Source organism: Camellia sinensis, chromosome 4 (genome assembly GCF_055761805.1).
Source record: "Camellia sinensis isolate YWXY chromosome 4, ASM5576180v1, whole genome shotgun sequence".
Lineage (NCBI taxonomy): Eukaryota > Viridiplantae > Streptophyta > Magnoliopsida > Ericales > Theaceae > Camellia > Camellia sinensis.
Genome location: NC_138964.1, coordinates 217,879,467 through 217,897,628, shown reverse-complemented (window position 1 = coordinate 217,897,628; position 18,162 = coordinate 217,879,467). Strand labels below are relative to the sequence as shown.

Below are 18,162 nucleotides of genomic sequence, written 5' to 3'. Positions count from 1 at the left end.
ATATTTGCAATATATTTTATTTATATGTTCTTATCTCCTAGGTCACTATTGTTGAACCTATTGTTTTATGCATCGTTTTCAAATTATTTTTTTTGGCTAAAATATAAAATAAAAAAATTTACAGTATATGTTTTGAATGACTTTTTGATTTTTTATGAAAAGGTGTGAAAAAAAAAAATCTTTGACTTTTTGTAAAATTTATAAGTTTTTAATTTTTTTAATAACTTTTGATTTTTTAACTTTAAAGCTAAACCTATTATTTTCCAAACGAAACGTTAAAGTATGGATTAAGCATTGGGGAGACCATAAAGTCTCTCAATTGAGGAAGGATTTATAAGACGAAACTCATAATTTAAGCTTTCAATTCAAACCAAATTTCGTTTGAAATAACATGGTTCCCCCTTATTTCCCTTTGAAATTATTAACAACAGTGAGTTTTTTTTTTAAAAAAATTAAATTGCCAGTTAAACGGATGCATGTTTTGGTTATTCCTACGACCTCAACTATTACAAAATAATTTGTGACAAATTAACTTTAAAATAAAGTCATAACTTTAATAGATTTTAGTGCGGTGGAGCGCTCATTGCCTAAATTATGAGTAGTAGTTATCAGATTTTACATATAAATAATTATTTTTTTGCAGAGTAATTTTCGAATATTTTTTGAATAATTAAAATTAATTGTATAAAAATGGAAGATACAACATTACTAAATTAAAAATATAAAAATAATTATTTAAAAAAGAAAACCAACCATATAAAAAAAGAGAGATTGATCAATAAGTTTCATATTTTGGACTAATAATTCATATAGTTTCATAGTTTTTCTTATGATTTATTTAGTCATTTTTTATGTGTAATGACCCATTTATCCACTATATTAAAGTGTCACATTTGAAAAAGTACATTAAGGAGTTTTTTAGTATTATATTATACCTGTTGTGTTGGAGTGTCACATTTAAAAAAAGAATACTAAAGATTTTTTAGTTTTTTGTAGTGTCATCATACCTGCCACGTAAGAGTGTCACATATCACGTTTGGAAAAAAGTATACTAATGAATTTGTAATTTTTTTAATGTCACATCATACTCGTCACGTTGTCACATTTGGAAAAAATACACTAATAAGTTTTTAGTTTGTTTGAAGTGTCACATTATACCCGCCACGTTGTCACATTTGGGCTAAGTTGTCACATTTAGAAAAAATACACTAATAAGCTTTTAGTTTTTTCGAAATGTCACATCATGCCTGTTACGTTGTCACGTTTGAAAAAAAGTGCACTAAAGAGTTTTTAATTTTTTTGAAGTGTTACATCATATCCGCCACATTGTCACATTTTAAAAATGTAAATAATGAGTTTTTTTTTTTTTTTGAGTAAAAGATTTAGAGTGTTTTATTATACCTGTCACGTTGTCACATTTGAGAAAAGTACATTAAGAAATTTTTAATTTTTTGAAGTGTCACATCAACTCACCACGTTAGAGTGTCATATTAATACCTACCACGTTCAAGTGTTACATCATACTTGTCACAATGATAAAATGATATATTCGTCCACCAAAATATTACCAAAACAAAAAATAGGACCTCGTGGAAATAAACTCTCCACTACTAGAAATTAACCGATCAATAAAAAAAAAATTAAAACTAATTAAAATGCTTATTTGTAAAATAAGACCTTGTTTGGGGTGTTTTAAAAAAGTTAAAAAGTCACTATCCTATTTAAGTTATATCAACTTATTTAAGTCACAACACTTTTCTATCACATCACTTTAAACCCAATTTATATTTTATAAAAATTTAAAAAATATACTTTATTTAGAACATTTCAAACAATCCCGACTTATCGGTAAATATCCCTATAAAAATTTACTCTAAAATAACTCTAAACGATCAGGAACCGTTCTTTTTGAGTTAGAGGCTGTATTGTGGTGGGTCCTACGCATATTCTTTGGATTCAAGTTGAACCCACCGACCCAAGCCCAAACTCTCCATTGGGCCTTTTCGACTACAGTGATCCTCTTTTTCAAGGCCCAAGCTACTCCATCAAATTGTGTTAATTTTTCACGGTAACTGCGACTAACTTTTCAAAATTTATACAAAATATTATTTATGATTTTAAAAATTACAAATACTTTCTTATTATAATTTTTTATTTAACAGAATTAATAAAAAATAAAATTTCTTACTACTTTTTATATAATAATAAAATTATCAGAATAATTAATTGAAATAAGTATATTTATAAGATCATTACAAATTATTACTAATTAATTTAAAATGATAAGATGTAATTTTCAAAATTAGGATCATATTTGTAATTTACCTTTTTTCTATTATTTATCTATCAATATTCTCAAAAAATGTTGGAATAAAATAAATATTTTAAGATTTATTAATCTATTAAAAAATATAAAAAATTTATAAATATTAAAATGGAGAATTCTATTTTACATACACCATATCATATTAGTTACACTAGTTTCTTCTTTAGTTATGACCAAATTTCTTCTTTAATTATGATATTATTTTGAAATTTTAATTATGATTTTTTTTAATTATGACTCAAAAAATATGAAATTATACAATTTTCTTGTATAGTTATAATGTACCTATAGTATACATAGTCTTTTCCTATTTAAATTCATCACATAAAACTAGAACCTAATTTACCCAAATATGATTAAACATATCATTTGAGAACCTTTACAAAGTCTTAAAATGACCCCTCTAAAAACAAGAAAAATTAATTACACTCACCTCCCATAAAATTATATAAAAATACAATTAAGTTGATAAATGTGAGATAATTATATTAATATTTTTTAATATAATTAAAGTCATCAAAACTAATATAAATAATGAGCAAGTATGTATATAAATAAAGATAAATATATATTTTAATAAAAAAGACATATTAACCTTATTATTATTTTTTCATCAGCAAAACTCACGAATTATTAACAAAAGTGATCCAAATATTATATAAATTAAAAAATATAATTTCAACTTAATCGAGATAAAAAAAAAAAAAAAAAATCTTATAAAGAGGCAATCTTCAATTTCCCGCCCAAAACCCTGATATATTTCTCTCACCCACCCTCTCCCTTGATCGTCATTTTCTCTCTCTTCATATTTTACAGTGGAAAGTGGAGGTTGATATACCTACCGGCAAGGTGACCAAAAGGTGAACTTTCTCTTTTTCATCCTTTTGATTTTCCGATTAGTCTTTTACCCTCTTGCCCTCGTTCTTGAAAAACAAGAGAAAAAAAAAAGCAAATGATCGATTGCTTTTTAAAAAAAAAAATTAAAAAATACCCATTTAAAGATTTCAATCATACTAGGGTTTTACCCACTAAAGATTTCGATCATATATGATTAGGGTTTTCCCTGTTAAAGATTTTGATCATATATGATTAGGGTTTTTTCCGTGTTAAAGATTTCAATAATATGATTCGGGTTTTATGTGTTAAAGATTTTACCAGGTGAATCAAAGTGGAACAGTTCAATGGAGGATGAGAAGGATGCTTTTTATGTTGTCAAGAAGGGGGACATTGTTGGTGTCTACAAAAGTTTGAATGATTGCCAAGCTCTACTTGGATCCTCTGTAAATATGCCCATTACCTTGTTAGCTTTTCTAGAATATCACTACGTCTTCAGTGACTTATCTTGCTGAATTGCTTAATTGACATTTATTTATCCATTAAAACCCATCATCTAACTTTTGCTTCATTGCTTAATTGGCTGTTGTTTATCCATCAAAACCATCATCTTGACTTGCATGTTCTTTTATTTACCTTTTTTTTTGTTTGAAATCAATTGTATTATTGTATGGATTGTCAAAGACAGTTTGCAATCACCGGGAACTAGTGTATTATTGTATGGATTGTCAAAGACAGTTCGCAATCATCCGGAACTACTGATTCAACCCCCACCCGCTGTACCTTTTTCCAGAGGTTTTACAAACTAAAGACTCAAGAATAAGGATAGCTTTTAACGTCCTTTAATTAGTAGCCGCTATTTCTATTGGCTTGTGTCTCTAAATAGCATGGCATTTCTTAATTTTTCAAAATTTATATGATTGATGTCGATTGCTGTTCTCTTCATTATTGTCTCATTGTGGATTATTTGTTCTTATCTTTGTAGGTGTGTGATCCTTCTGTAAGTGTGTTTAAAGGTTATTGTTTGCCAAAGGAGGCTGAGAATTACCTCGGCTCGCATGGTCTTAAGAATGCTGTTTATTCTATTGGGGCTACTAATGTGCAAGATGATCTTTTCGGTCAACTTGCTGTCTGCCCCTTTCAGGTTAAATACTAAAGCATCTTATTCATTTATTACTATTAGTTATGCATTAACGTTATTTTCCACTAAGAATATGCCATCTGTTGTGTTATCTCAATGCAATTTCTTGGAAACTTGGATAGTAAAGGTTTTGGGAGAACCTGTGCATGGGCAGGGTGGTGGTCGGGGTCGGGTGGGTGGGGAAAACATATCAAGGAAGGAGAATACTTTTTCAGCAACGATAGGATTGTATATTTAGACAAAGATATCAAGGAAGGAGAACACTTTTTCAGCAACGATAGGATTGTATATTTAGAGAAAGCTTATCCTTGAGACTTATGAACTTTTTTATTGCTATCAACTTGAGATAGTTTCGTGTATTACTGCCCGTTTCCTCTGCATCTGTGACCTATTTTGTAAAGAGCCTCAGGTGTATTTTATTCTTGATACTTTATTGATAATGGATAACTCTATACTTTTTTCATGTTTGAAAGCTACATCTTTTGTCTGGCACTGTCGTATTATAGCTCATGGAACTATGGAAGTGTTGGCTTTTTTCATCTACACAGTGGTGGTGAAGGTTGTCATCTGGAAGTATTATAAATCATATAATTGAGGATATTGATTTGTTTCAGCAACCAGCTTCTTCTAAAGGAAAAGCATTGGACAAGATTTCTCCCGTAAAGAGATTGCAGGTAGTCCTTGACTCTGAATATATTTTAATTAAGAACACATTGCATGTTCTTAGTCAGAAGATTTTTTTTTTTTGTTGAGATTTTTATTTGTAAGAAACATGTGAGACCACAAAAGATAGTTTTTTTGTGGGGAAAGTACAAACCGCTGCCTCACTTCATCAAATTGTGAGAAACTGACTCAAAAAATTTATTTGGTAAAAAAGCTTCGTTATTAGCCAACCCCATTTGGTAAGCTTCCTTATCTAAGAATAGGACAATAAGTGCTGATATTTGCGAGGTTCTTCATGTACTTACCATCGATTGTCTGCATGCTTCTAGACAAATGGAAAGTTCCCTTGTGGCCCATGATCCATCACAAGTACTAGATTCTGCGTGCACATCTAGAGAGTGTAATACACAAGATTGGTTAAGTTTACTTTAGGGAACTCTTATTTGAGCAATGTCTCTAATTGCATGTGAAGATGGACAAGGCTTGTGACACTTGAAATTATCACTTTTATGACTTGCAATTTGTTGTTTTGCATTACACATTTGAAAGACTTGTCAGACCCTAGAATTTATTAGATACTCGATCTGGAGGAGGTTTAAGTATTCAACTGATTATTATTATTTTCTTTCCAATTTGGGTTATTTGTTCTGCAGCATGGGGTAGTTGGATCATCTTCTATTCCAGCAATTCCTCAGAGTAAACAAGCCAAATTGCAAAATTTCATTGAAGCTCCAGCTTTATGTGTATGTTTCCTTCATTAGATATTTATTTTCAAGATTTTATTCTAGCAGAGTTTTTGGCACCAGTGGCTTCAAATTAGATGACATGCTTGACTTCTACATTTAAAAAAAGTGATAAACCTGTTTGTACAAGCACTCCAACTTGTACTTCATTCATAATAGGTTTGGCTTAGAATCCAATGAATCAAAGCGAGACATTGTTGAATGTTGATTTTCTTGCTCTATTTATAAATATATATCAAAGGGGCAACCAAATGTGTTAATGCGACCCGAGCCCTCTAATCACAATTTGAAATTTTTTCCCGTAATGATCCATGGCAAGTGACTATTTTAGCCAAAAAACCAAAAAAATTTCAACCCATACAAAAGAGTCAAAGCTTCCTTTTCATTCACTCTACAAAGTCAACGATTCTTTTCAAATCACAATGCATTTTTTTGCACGTTTTTCTGTAGAAAGCCAAGAAGTCCTTTCCAAACATATTGATTTTTTTCACCTCATATTTTAGGGGTTGTTTGGGATGTTCTAAATAAGTGTACTTTTTGACTTTTTATGAAATATGGGTTGGGTTTGAAGTGATATGGTAGAAAGGTGATCGTGACTTAAATAAGATGACGTGACTTAAATATGATAGTGACTTTTTGACTTTTTGGCTTTTTAGTATATGCCTATATGCCAAACGAGGCCTTAGTCAAAAAGCACTTCCCAAATAGACCCTCAATTAGTTTAAACAAGTCACCCACAAACCCACTCCCTCTCCAATATTTACCTAACTCCTGCAGAATCCTTTCAGTTACAACTTCTTTCTTGCTGTTGTAGATCAATTTCACTTTGATTTATTGTTGACCCAGATAGGGTTTAAAATGCCTGGTAGGGTTTCACATTTCATCTATACGTCTCACATGATATGCCTCATCGTGGTGTAATCAGAGATGTATGTAATTGTAATCTAATAATGGTTTTTCAAGACATGGTCACTTCCATTTTTTTGAAAGATATAGCCTGATTAGTTGCCTTTAAATTGTTGAAGTTAACATTTCTTTGTCTCGTGTGTATTTGTAGGGCCATATTCCATCAGTTTGGCTTGCCAATGAATATCCTCATTCTAGCAATGCCCATGCTACTAAAGTTGACCATGTCAAGCAAGCAAGTTGTTTATTCTTTTTTAATTACCTTCTACTTACAAGTAATGGGTAAAATTCAAACTCAATCAACCAAACAAAGCTATGAATGCAGATCAGCTATGTAAATCCTTCTTTGCCTATTAAGTAGTCTCTTGAATTCAATCCTATCAATAGGATGTGGTGCCTTTATGTAGTGAGACCTGTTATATTTGTCTCTAAGGTTTTTTTCTATTATTTTTTTGAAGATAACTATCAACCAAGCAACTTTTCATTCAGTGGATGAACTTCAAAAAACTAAATAGATGAAGAAAATAAAATTCGGTTAGGCCCCACTTTAAAAATGCCTCCCTTCGGACACATTTTGTAATAATTCAAAATGAATGCATTATGAGCTTCCAACTCTTGTAGACATGAGTCAATACGTGTCTCACCTTCGGAGATAATTGACATGATTACACCTTTTGGATATCAACTGCAATGCATTGCTGTAAATTCCTTCCTCACAAACTATCAGATAACCCAAGTAATTGTTCCTGATTTCTGAGTAAGTAATATTAAAATGTCTTCTAATTTGCAGTTTTCTTTCACCGTATTCACATTTTATGGTTTCATCTCCTTTTTCATATGCACAGCTCTCCTGTACTATTCAGTTTGATGGTGCTTCGAAAGGGAATCCTGGGCTAGCTGGGGCAGGTGCTATGCTGCGTGCTGACGATGGAAGTATGGTATGCAGCCACTTGCTTGCATGTTGTACATCTAGTTAACTGTATTTTGTGAAAATTTGTTCTCTAACCTTGAGTTTCAATAGGTTTGTCGATTGCGGGAAGGTGTTGGCATTGCAACTAATAACGTAGCTGAATATCGAGCAGTTATTTTAGGCCTGAGATATGCTCTTAAGAAAGGATTTAAACACGTTCGTGTCCAAGGAGACTCTAAACTCGTCTGTATGCAGGTTTGTTTTTCCCTTGTTATTTGAGGGGCATTTCCCTCTCTCTCTCTCAAAATCTAAATGTTCTTGTGAATTTCCACTAGACTTTGCTTCGTTCTTCTTTACTGTGATTATGTACTCTGCGAGCACTTTGACTATGGAAGAGAAAAAAAAAAGAAGAGAAGAAGAGGAGAGTGAAAGAGAGAAGATTGTTCTAGTGTGGCGGTGGAGGAGTTGGCCTGAAATGGGGAAGGGGAAGGTGAAGGGTTGTTGAGGAAAAGAGACTCAAATAAATTTCTGATTTTGTCTATTTATCCTGCTGTATACTGGGGTCATCCAAATACTGGATTGGATTATTCATGTGATATCCTGATCATTAATTTAGACCAAATCAAACACCCGATGGCGACTATTGGTCCTGGATTCTTTATACAGGGACAATTAGTCCAGCAGGGATGTCTAATTTAATCTGTGAATCAAACACAGCCTCTTCCTTGCTTTAAGATTGTGGCCAAGATCATATTCAGTGTGTTTGGTTTCAGTTTTCTAAAAATTGAGTTTTTTGTTTTTCGTATTTTTTTTGTTTTTAGTGAATATTTTTTAAATTTTAAGTAATTTTTTTATTTTTTTAGATGCACCTTACTTAAAGGTATCTAAATAGTAAAATATTTGTGAAACAATATTTTAAAAAATTAATAAATAAACAAAAATACGAAAAAAGTACTATTTTTTTTTTTTTGTATTTTTTGTATTTTTTGGTATTTAATTTATTTTTTAAAGATTTTTTTCACAAATATTATACTTTTTTAGTGTATTTATGTTAGGTGTGTCTAAAAATTAAAGAAAAAAATTGCTTAAAATGTTAAAAAAAATCATTGAAAACATTAAAATACGGAAAACAAAAAGTAGAATTTTCTGAAAATTATTTTCTGAAAACTATAACCAAACAAGCTGATTGCTATTTATTTTTGTTCTATAATTTGTTTATATTATGTATGTCATTATTGAAAGTGTACTTGTGTTACAGGTTCAGGGTTTGTGGAAAATTAAAAACCCAAACATGGCGGCCTTGTGTAAGGTGGCTAAGGAGCTGAAGGATAAGTTTATGTCTTTTGAGATCCGTCATGTTGAAAGGGTAAATGTAGATTATTCCCTTAATTGTAGATGCTTTCGTTCAGTTTTGTGCAATTTTAAATCATTAAATATTTGCAAAATTCAGTCATATTCCTCATGACTACCATCAAGGAAATAATTGTTGCCATTGCAAAATTTGGAGTGCTAGTAATAAAAAGGGGAAAAAATTATTAAATAATTTGTAGATGCTTTCGTTCAGTTTTGTGCAATTTTAAATTATTAAATATTTGCAAAATTCAGTCATATTCCTCATGACTATCATCAAGGAAATAATTGTTGCCATTGCAAAATTTGGAGTGCTAGTAATAAAAAGGGGAAAAAATCACTAGAGTTTGCGTGCATTGTCGGTTTTCAGCTTCAGTCCTGAGGTTTTTTTTGTTTTTTTTTTTTGGGAAGGAGTTCAACTCTGCAGCTGATGCTCAAGCGAACCTGGCTGTATATCTCAAAGGTAAGAACCCGATAGAATCTTATGAATGTGTTTCTAAGTTGTGTTGGATTCGAAGAACCTGATAGAATCTCTTGTGCTTCTTGTGTGTAGATGGGGAAGTTGAGGCTGAATGTGATATTCAGTAGTGCAAATGGTTGGAAGTAGCAACTTTGCTTTGTCAAGAAGATTGGATGAAAACATATATCTAGACTACTTGTTAGTTATCAAATAGGGCCTAAACTCTTGGGTTGTTGGGAAGGTACATGAATGATGTGTTTATATAATAACCACAATGGAAGTGTTTGAGCTAATTTCTTTTTGGTTAGCGGGGCCTATAAAGAGGGTTGTTCAAAAATCTGTTTAAACTGGTAATTCGGACTGAACCAGACTAAATCGTACGGTTTGGTTCGGTTCTATTAAGAACCGGTTCGGTTTCGTTTTAAGAAGTATGAGAATTGTAAAAATGGTTCGGTTGATGGATTTTATGAAAAAATTACGGTTCAAATCGAACCGAGCCGAATTTTAAAATATATATATATATATATATATATAACATCAAGTTTTATTTTTATTAATTGATTTTTTGTAATTTTAATGATATTAGGATAGTATAGATATGTAATGTTGAGTAATGTTTTAATATTATTAGTTTTTATCATGAGTTAAATGTAATTAGTTTGAGTAATTTTTTTGCTAATATTAACAATTAGAAATTTTTGGAACCGTGAACCAAACCGAACTGTTATTTCGGTTTGGTTCTCGTCTGATTTTACCAGTGTAATGGTCTGTTTTAGTTCTCAAAATCACAGAACTGTTAGGATTGGTTTGGTTCTTGGATTTTTTCAGAATCGAACCATGAACACCCCTACCTATGCTTCCTTTTATGATCAATCAATGATATGCTTCTATTGCTGCAGGTAATTTTAAGAAGTTATTTACCAAATCCATGTCGATTTTCAAAATTTTCAAACGAAAGTTGATTTGAACTTTTCAAGCCCAAACACAGCTTTTGAAAATATGATTTCAAAAAAATTTACATTAAGTTAATATGAAAATCATGTTTTTGCCAATTTGTGTTTTGATTTAAAGTCATTAGCCATTTTTTTTTGTTCTGTTTTTAATGTCTTGTGTCACCGTCAAGAAGCAAACATCTTTCAGTTTCTTTTTGTGTGAATTACATGAAGGAAAATACTTAGAGACGCTATAATTTTTAATAATTTTTTTATTAAGTACTTATATGGGTGTGGGTGTCACACTTGCACAAGTGTTTGGTAAAAATTTTAATAGAATGTTTTTCATTTGTAACATTGTGCCGTTTTGGGAAGTTTGGTAAAATGTCACGTTTTTTTATCCAAGGGAAAAAAAAGCTTCCGACCACAAACACCACAAAATTCATTTGGGAAACTAAAAAACGCAAGTGTTGAAATTACAAATTGAAACTTATGACAAAAAAATAAAAAAAGTAAAAATCAAATGTTAGGTAAGGGTATTTTGGTCATTTTAATTTAATTTGACACCATAAATAAATAGTAAACCAAAAAGTCAAAAGTCTGTTTTTTATCAACTTCTTAAATCACTTTTTAAAAAGTTAAAAAACTTGGTAAAAAGTCAAAAGTCAATTTTTTACCAACTTTTCAAAACACCTCATTGTATCACTACAGAGTATTTTATTTTATTTTTTTTAGCAAACTAATTTTGAAATTATTTTTGTTTTATAATATTTTTATTTTTCTCGTTTATGGCATTGCTTACTGCTTTTTTGGAGGAATGACCCCCATGTAAGGTTCTGTTTGGCCCTTTTTTTTCTTTTTTTGGGCGCGCGCGTGCCCTTTTTATTTCATTTTTTGGTTTTAGTGAAGTTTTACAATGTTGAATTTTAAAACGGTGTGTTACATACATTAGTTGTAATGTCATTATTATCTACGTCCATCTATTATACAAATTATAAATATTTTAAATTTATAAAATTATACCACTTAGTATACTAATTACTACATTAATTAATACATATAATATTATTCTTTTTAAAATATTTAGGAAATTCGAATTTAAAAGCCTTTATAAAGTTGAATATTTTGACAATTTTTTTAATAAAAAGAGTCACAAAAGCAAAACCAACAAAGTTTTTTATATTTTATGTTTTTTATAAAAAGAAAACAAGAAGAAGTTAATTATAAATATATCTCTTAAAATATGAATTGTTTTATGTGATTCTGAAAATTATAAATACTCTCTTCTTGAATTTTTATTTTAACAAAATTAACAGTTTAAATAAATTTTTTAAATATTCTTTTATACAATAATAAAATTATTTGAATTGTTAATTGAAATATGTTTTTAACATAAAAAATTATTAATTAACTTGATAATTTATTAATAAATGGGTCACATTTGTTATATGATTAGAAATTTAAAAGGCTAGAATGTAATTTTAAGAGCTACATGAGACAATTTATAATTTACCAAAATATTCAGTTATGAGAGAAAAGAAGTAACATTTCCAGAGCAGTATTCACTGCTTCCAAGTTCCAAAGCAAGTATGAATAACTTTGGTTAGGATAAATTACAAATACACTTCTAGAGATTTATTTAAAATACGAATTGTTTCTTATAATTTAAAAAATTATAAATATCTCCTTATCAGAATTTTTTATTTAACATAATTAATTAAAAAAGTAAAATTTCTAACTGTTTACCTATATAATAACAACATTATTTGAATTATTAATTGAAATAAAATTTTAACATTATTAAAAACTATTAACTTGATAATTTATTAATAAAATAACTTATTTGTTATGAAATTAAAAACTTTAAGCGGTATAATATAATTTTTAAAATTACAAAAAATAATTTATAATTTAATTAAGACCTCAAGGTGGGTTTGTAATTTACCTCTTTGGCTATGTTCATAGGGTGGGGAAGTAGCAAAAAGCTCTATTCTCGCAGTAAATATCAGCTTTCGATTTTGGAACGATAACAAAATTGAAGCAAACAACAATGGCCTCCTCAACCTCAATCTCAGGATTTTCCTCTCTGAATTCGATTTGCTCATCCAAATCTCACATCCATTCGTCTCTTTCTTCGAGCTTTCCACTTGGGTCTCTTCATCGTCAAAGCCATGGCAGCTCTGTCAATCGTAACCCTACTTTCGCACTTGTACTGAACAATAACAAGTTCCAAAGATGGAGAAACATGGTTAGGTCGGTTGCCGAAGAAACCCTAGTTCCAGAAGAGACTGATCAGCCCGTCTCTGCTCTCACCATGTTCTTTCAGGTACTCATCAATTCTGTCTTTTTTTTTGTTTTTTGTTTTTTGAGTTTGTTCAGGAAACCTCCATACCTCCATTGCAATTGCTTGTTCTCATGACTCTGACGGCTTGAATTGATATCAGTGGCATTTTCTGGGATTAATTAATGATTATGTATTTAGTGAATTGGAAAGGGTTGTTCTGGATTTGTAACTCGAATTTTTTTTTTGTTTGTTGATGTTTTGGGATGTGTAGTGTTTGCTGTTTTTTAAAATGTAATTGGATTTTGTAGCTGTGTGTTTTTAAGTTCTTTGATGAACTAGCATGGTGTTTTCTTGTAAAAATTATAGAAAAAGAATCATTCACTTAAACTATTGGAACTAATAGTGCAAGCTTATCTGATTCATTTGGTTTGTGACATTGTTACGGTCCCACATTGCCCGACAATAGGCATGAATTTAAGCCCAACAATGCTACAAACACATCAATTTTTACGCCGAAACACACACACCCATAAACCCTAAACCCTATAGTTCTTTATGGGTGTGTGTGTTTGGGTGGCTTTGCAGTTCAAGTTCCAGAGGGGCAACTTGTAGGTTGGATTAAGATACCTGCTGACGTGTCAAATATTGATAGGTGACTGAAGCCGCAAGAAGGGAGAGGGCTATCACAGGATCAGTACGTCGAGTATGGGATCACATAGTTCTTATATTCTTGTATCGCATACTTTATGTACTTCCATGTAGAAATGCGTTCAGCTTTTGTGGTTAGATTGAGACTTCTAATCTTATTAACTGAGCATGGTGGGTGATCTTATTGTCTGCAATGTTTTTTAATTGCCATGGTCATCCATTTCTGTTTTATATATTATATCAAGTATGCTTCTATTTATTAACACGCTGATTGTCTTAAATATGTAGGCAGAAGGAACAATGAATGAAGCAGCTATTCGTACAGTGACCAATGCTTTAGAGGTAGATCCGTCTATCCTTATTGAATTGTTCTACAAATGAATTTGATTCTATGTTCGTGGATTAAAATTGTCAATGTTGCCCCCGATATTTGGATTTGACTAATGGGATGCAAGAATATTCTATATTGATTATTGACAATGGTTTATTTTCTTCACGATAAAGCAAAGGTTTTATCATGTCTGGACTTTCGGCCTTCTAAGTTCTAACCTTTCCAATTACCTTTCATTTTTTATTTTATAGGAAACAGAAGGCATTGCCAATTTAAAAGTTCAAGTTGTCGAGGGAATTGCAAGTGTTGAGGTGAGCATAAACAACTTGTTACATCTTACATCTCATAAATGAAACTGTAATATACAAGTGTTACTTCTGTCTAGGTAATCACTTTAAGTTGAACTTGCACCCAAAACTGTAAACAAAATGTTCCTAGTCCTTGAATTGCAATGGCTTTAAACATAAAAGTACTTGATGAGCTTGGATTCCTAAATTGTTCATGGATGCTAGCCACAGATTTGCCTCACATTTTCCACTGTATTTCAACTTTTTTTTAGAGAAAACCTTTCTACAAGTGTATTACTTGTACAATTAAGATGTGTTTCTGTTCTTGAAATTTTGAATATTATCTCAAATTGACGGAATGCTTTGTCCACGTGTATGCTTTCCCAGCTAACAAAAGAGACGACAATACAAGCTACAGGGGTGGCCTCCAATTTGGTTGAGATCATACAAGGTTCGGGCTTCAAACTACAAACATTATACTTGAGCTTTGAGGATGAAGAAACCATCAACTAGATCTCATATATTGATTTACCTGTCCGAACCTCACAAAGAAAAGGGCACATGGATGCTCTTTATCAGAATCCTAGAATCTAGGCTAATGCAGCAGAGTTGTTGTGCTCACTTGTCATAGTTCCATGGGCATTTCTATTGTTTAGTGTTTTGTTATCTTGTTATGTCTCTGAAAGCACACTAAGTTGTGAAATTGTGTTTAGAACATGTATTTTCTGTAGTCCCATTTGTCATTTGTCCAGTTTATGCTGTTTGTTAGCTCGATTCAGCTGTCACAGTTATATTGTTTGTCAATACTAATCATTTGAATTAGGTAGAGATTTTGTTCATAATTATGGGGTCAACTCATTGAAGTGAGCTCTAATGTTTGAAAAAAGACATTTTGAAGTGCATTCATAAAAAAGCGGAGTGAGAATCTCTCTATACAATAATGTGAATATATTGTCAATTTATTACCCCTACCATATCATGCTATAAGTTGCAGTTTTGGTGCATTGGGTATGACTTTTATATTGCTTTATTACATGCACTGTTGAAATAGAAACGAATAAACCTCAATAACTAGGTTAATTTTACATTTAGCTGGTTGAATAGTGATTGTTTCTTAGATTTTGATTTTCTCATATATATATATATATATATATAAAACTCTGTTTTCAACTAGTGGAGTTATACCATGTTCTTTTCTCCAAATATATGTTTTTAGATGGTATCTCTATGCTCTAAACCAGACATTTACTCCATACGTCTGCAAGTGAACTTTAACTTTTGATTAAAGGTGATACGACAATGCTTAAAAACTTCAACTAATGGCCAATTGGGGAACTTTCGGCCATTGTAAACCAAATTAGTTGTATCTTAATACAAATTTAATGTTTTTCATCTTGGCAGAGTACTGCAACATCAACTCATCAACAACTGTGTCTCAATTACTTTGGGGTCAACTGTATAGATCTATTTTCCTCCAGTTAGTTGGATTAACAAGATATGCATATCAATATCAACTTAAAAAAAAAAAAATATGTACCGTTTTGATGTCATGTACCTACCACTTGTGCTCCCAACCAAGGAACACTAGCTGGCTAGGAAAGGTACTCCCGTCATAGGTCAACATACAGTACAAATAAGAGTACAAATAAACATCCATAAAATTTTCTCAATAAGGCATAAGTAAACAAGTTAGGCATCGAGCAATTGAATTAATATCACAGCTAGGATTAAGTGATCACAATTCCAAACATTTGGTGCCTAATCTCCTATATAACGAGAAGTTATGATTCTCCATTGGTGTACTAACCTAACCATAAGAGAGGCGTGGGCCAACAGGAGTGTCAAGTCTCATCACTTTGGCCTGCTGGGTAACTGATTTATTACTGTAGATTCCAAATCCCCTAGGGAAGCAAGATTCGCATCAGTTCGGCTGGAAACTTTAGAATTGTTATAAAGTATTTCAGAACATACCTACCTTAGTTAATGGGATGTTTGTCCTACTAATCAGTCTGATAAAAATTTTCTGAAAAATATGTCTGTTTGGATTGAGACTGACTGGTTTAAAAGTTCTATATATATTGATTTTGAACAAGTTTACAGTTTTTGATAATTAATATGCATGGCAAGTCGTACATGATATGTATGGACATAGATTTAATAAAAAAAAATTCATAAAATTAATCATTTGTGAATATAACAGTTCAAAAGACTCCAAAACTTTGCAAATAAACCCACCCCATTTGGTTTAACTAACAAATTTATTTATGAACCATATTAATCAACTGGTTGAATTGAGATCTTTCAACAAACACACATTTTTTATTTTTATCGGATTTCACATTGTTGACAAGGTAATCTTGTCTAACTATCGACCGATAATTGGTTATGCCTCGTCTAATGAAATTAGATTTTATTAACCTAGGATTAGAAATTCTTCAGCATGCATGTCTCTGTCAAATTTGAACCTTAAAAAACCAGAAATAGAAAAGCTGCATTTTCTCTGAGCGTTTATCTGGGAAGCTAAAACTGACAATTCAACAGTCGGCATCTAATGATTCATTATTATTATTATTATTATAAAGAGAGATTATATATACTGCAGTTTCATACCCGCCTAATTCATCACTTGACACAGCTCCTCACCCAATCTTTGCTTCTTTCATTCCTTTGCTTGGAATGGCAATGAAGAAATCTATGTTCGTTCTCTTTTGCTTCTTGCTCCTTTAGTCACCACAAGGGTATGTTCTATGATTTATACACACAGACACATGCAAGACACAACACAACTATGTGACAAGAGTGTCAATCATATTTTTTCCTTAAATTTTTTTCTTAGTCGACACTTTAGATGATATCATATGTTTTTTTTTTTTTTCCTGAATTTTCTTCTTAATATATGTATATATATTTTTGGAAAATCACCAATATACTATGATTTTGTAGGTTCCAAATTTTGTTGAGGCAATTGGCACAGAGGTAATTTCAAAACATTATTGTAATTCTTGGCTTGTTCTTTAAATTGTTGCTGAGGATGGTGCCTGTTTCATTGAGGCATAAGCTCCATTAATTTTTGGATTTCATGATTAGTTTAGTAGCTGATGTTTTATTTTGTTAAATAAAATCTAATCAGGCAATCAAATTGATCAATTCATTCTCATAAAAAAATTGATTAATTGGATTTTTTTTTTTTTAATTGTAGGCTCCAACCAATGCTCCAACATCCTGCCTATGCATTTATAAAGACTCCTGTCCATGCATTTGTTATGACTTCAACCCATGTCCCTGTAAAGGTTCCAACCTATGCACCTATAATGGTTCCTACCCTCCCTCCAGCCCATTCACCAGAAATGGCCCATGGCCATCCCCCAGTCAAGGCTCCATCCCATGCTCCAGACATGGATCACGATCATGGTCATACCCATCACCTAGAGAAGCACCATTATCATTAGCATCATCATGCTCATGCTCCGGAAAGGACTCCTATCCATCCCCCACCCCACCCATGGCATAAACACCATCCCATCATTGGTTCCTAAACATTGTTTCCGCACATTTTAATAGTAACATGGTATGTGTCACGAAGTTCATTGTCCTTAATCTTTATGTTCTTCCATCCCAATATACTCCCTATCATTGAATCATGATTCTATAAATTTATGTTTTTTGAAATTTTTATATAATTCAATAATTACGAATGTACTGAGATAGAAAAATAAAAAAAATTAAAGACAAAATCTATGATCATATGTGGAAGTTTCATGGTTTTTATTTTTATTTTTTTTGTATTGATTAAACTTGTTCCTTCTCGTTGGTTAAGGATAGAGAGTCGAAATTTTTATATTATTCAATAATTAAGAATGTATTGAGATAAAAGAACAAAAAAATTAAAGACAAAATTTATGATCATGCGTGAATAAGTGATAGTGGAAGTTTCATGGTTTTTATTTTTATTTTTATTTTTGGAGTTATGCATTGATTAAACTTGTTCCTTCGTTGGTTAAGGATAGAGAGTTTGTTGATATAATTTTTGAGTTTATAGCATAATGAGAACTCAATAAAATTCTGTTTGTAGTAACTATCGATTCATGCACATGAGTTATTTATGAGCCTTGTGATAGTTTGTCATTATTTTTAATAAGTTTGATTATTCTACACTTCAATTATTATTTTTATATATAGTTTGCATTTAAAATTAAAATCGAATATTGGGCTATCTCCCCCACCACTTTCTTTTGGAGCTGGGCTTATACGGTTTTGATGCCCCACTATGTTTATCTTTTTGGCCCATTTGTAGGTTATTTAATGATTTAAAAAAAAAAAAAATCCAATAATTTTATTCATTGAATT

General features: G+C 31.1%; 2 protein-coding genes and 1 long non-coding RNA gene across 9 annotated transcripts; all 3 read left to right on the top strand.

Annotated features, from left to right (window-relative positions):
* The first annotated feature begins 2,986 nt into the window (after nucleotides 1-2,986).
* Nucleotides 2,987-9,626, top strand: LOC114256130 (putative ribonuclease H protein At1g65750). 6 transcript variants are annotated; one of them, XM_028195728.2, is made up of 11 exons: nucleotides 2,987-3,186; nucleotides 3,475-3,606; nucleotides 4,146-4,304; nucleotides 4,916-4,975; nucleotides 5,618-5,707; nucleotides 6,765-6,848; nucleotides 7,459-7,551; nucleotides 7,635-7,778; nucleotides 8,782-8,889; nucleotides 9,288-9,336; nucleotides 9,427-9,626. In XM_028195728.2, the coding sequence occupies exons 2-11, from the start codon at nucleotides 3,508-3,510 to the stop codon at nucleotides 9,459-9,461; spliced, it is 921 nt and encodes a 306-aa protein (XP_028051529.2). In that variant the 5' UTR covers nucleotides 2,987-3,186; nucleotides 3,475-3,507; the 3' UTR covers nucleotides 9,462-9,626. The 6 variants fall into 6 exon arrangements, with proteins under 6 accessions (XP_028051529.2, XP_028051528.2, XP_082723718.1 ...); XM_028195727.2 differs by having other exon boundaries at nucleotides 9,285-9,336; XM_082867592.1 differs by lacking the exon at nucleotides 6,765-6,848 and having other exon boundaries at nucleotides 3,052-3,186.
* Nucleotides 9,627-12,213: 2,587 nt separating this feature from the next.
* LOC114283803 (uncharacterized) lies at nucleotides 12,214-14,643 on the top strand. Of its 2 annotated transcripts, XM_028226672.2 has the most exons (5): nucleotides 12,224-12,591; nucleotides 13,202-13,252; nucleotides 13,486-13,539; nucleotides 13,780-13,839; nucleotides 14,203-14,643. In XM_028226672.2, the coding sequence occupies exons 1-5, from the start codon at nucleotides 12,316-12,318 to the stop codon at nucleotides 14,326-14,328; spliced, it is 567 nt and encodes a 188-aa protein (XP_028082473.2). In that variant the 5' UTR covers nucleotides 12,224-12,315; the 3' UTR covers nucleotides 14,329-14,643. The 2 variants fall into 2 exon arrangements, with proteins under 2 accessions (XP_028082474.2, XP_028082473.2); XM_028226673.2 differs by lacking the exon at nucleotides 13,202-13,252 and having other exon boundaries at nucleotides 12,214-12,591.
* Nucleotides 14,644-16,702: 2,059 nt separating this feature from the next.
* On the top strand, nucleotides 16,703-17,583 carry LOC145789937 (uncharacterized). The gene is made up of 2 exons (XR_014328435.1): nucleotides 16,703-16,791; nucleotides 17,015-17,583. It is a non-coding gene; the product is annotated as an uncharacterized LOC145789937 (long non-coding RNA).
* Nucleotides 17,584-18,162: the final 579 nt, after the last annotated feature.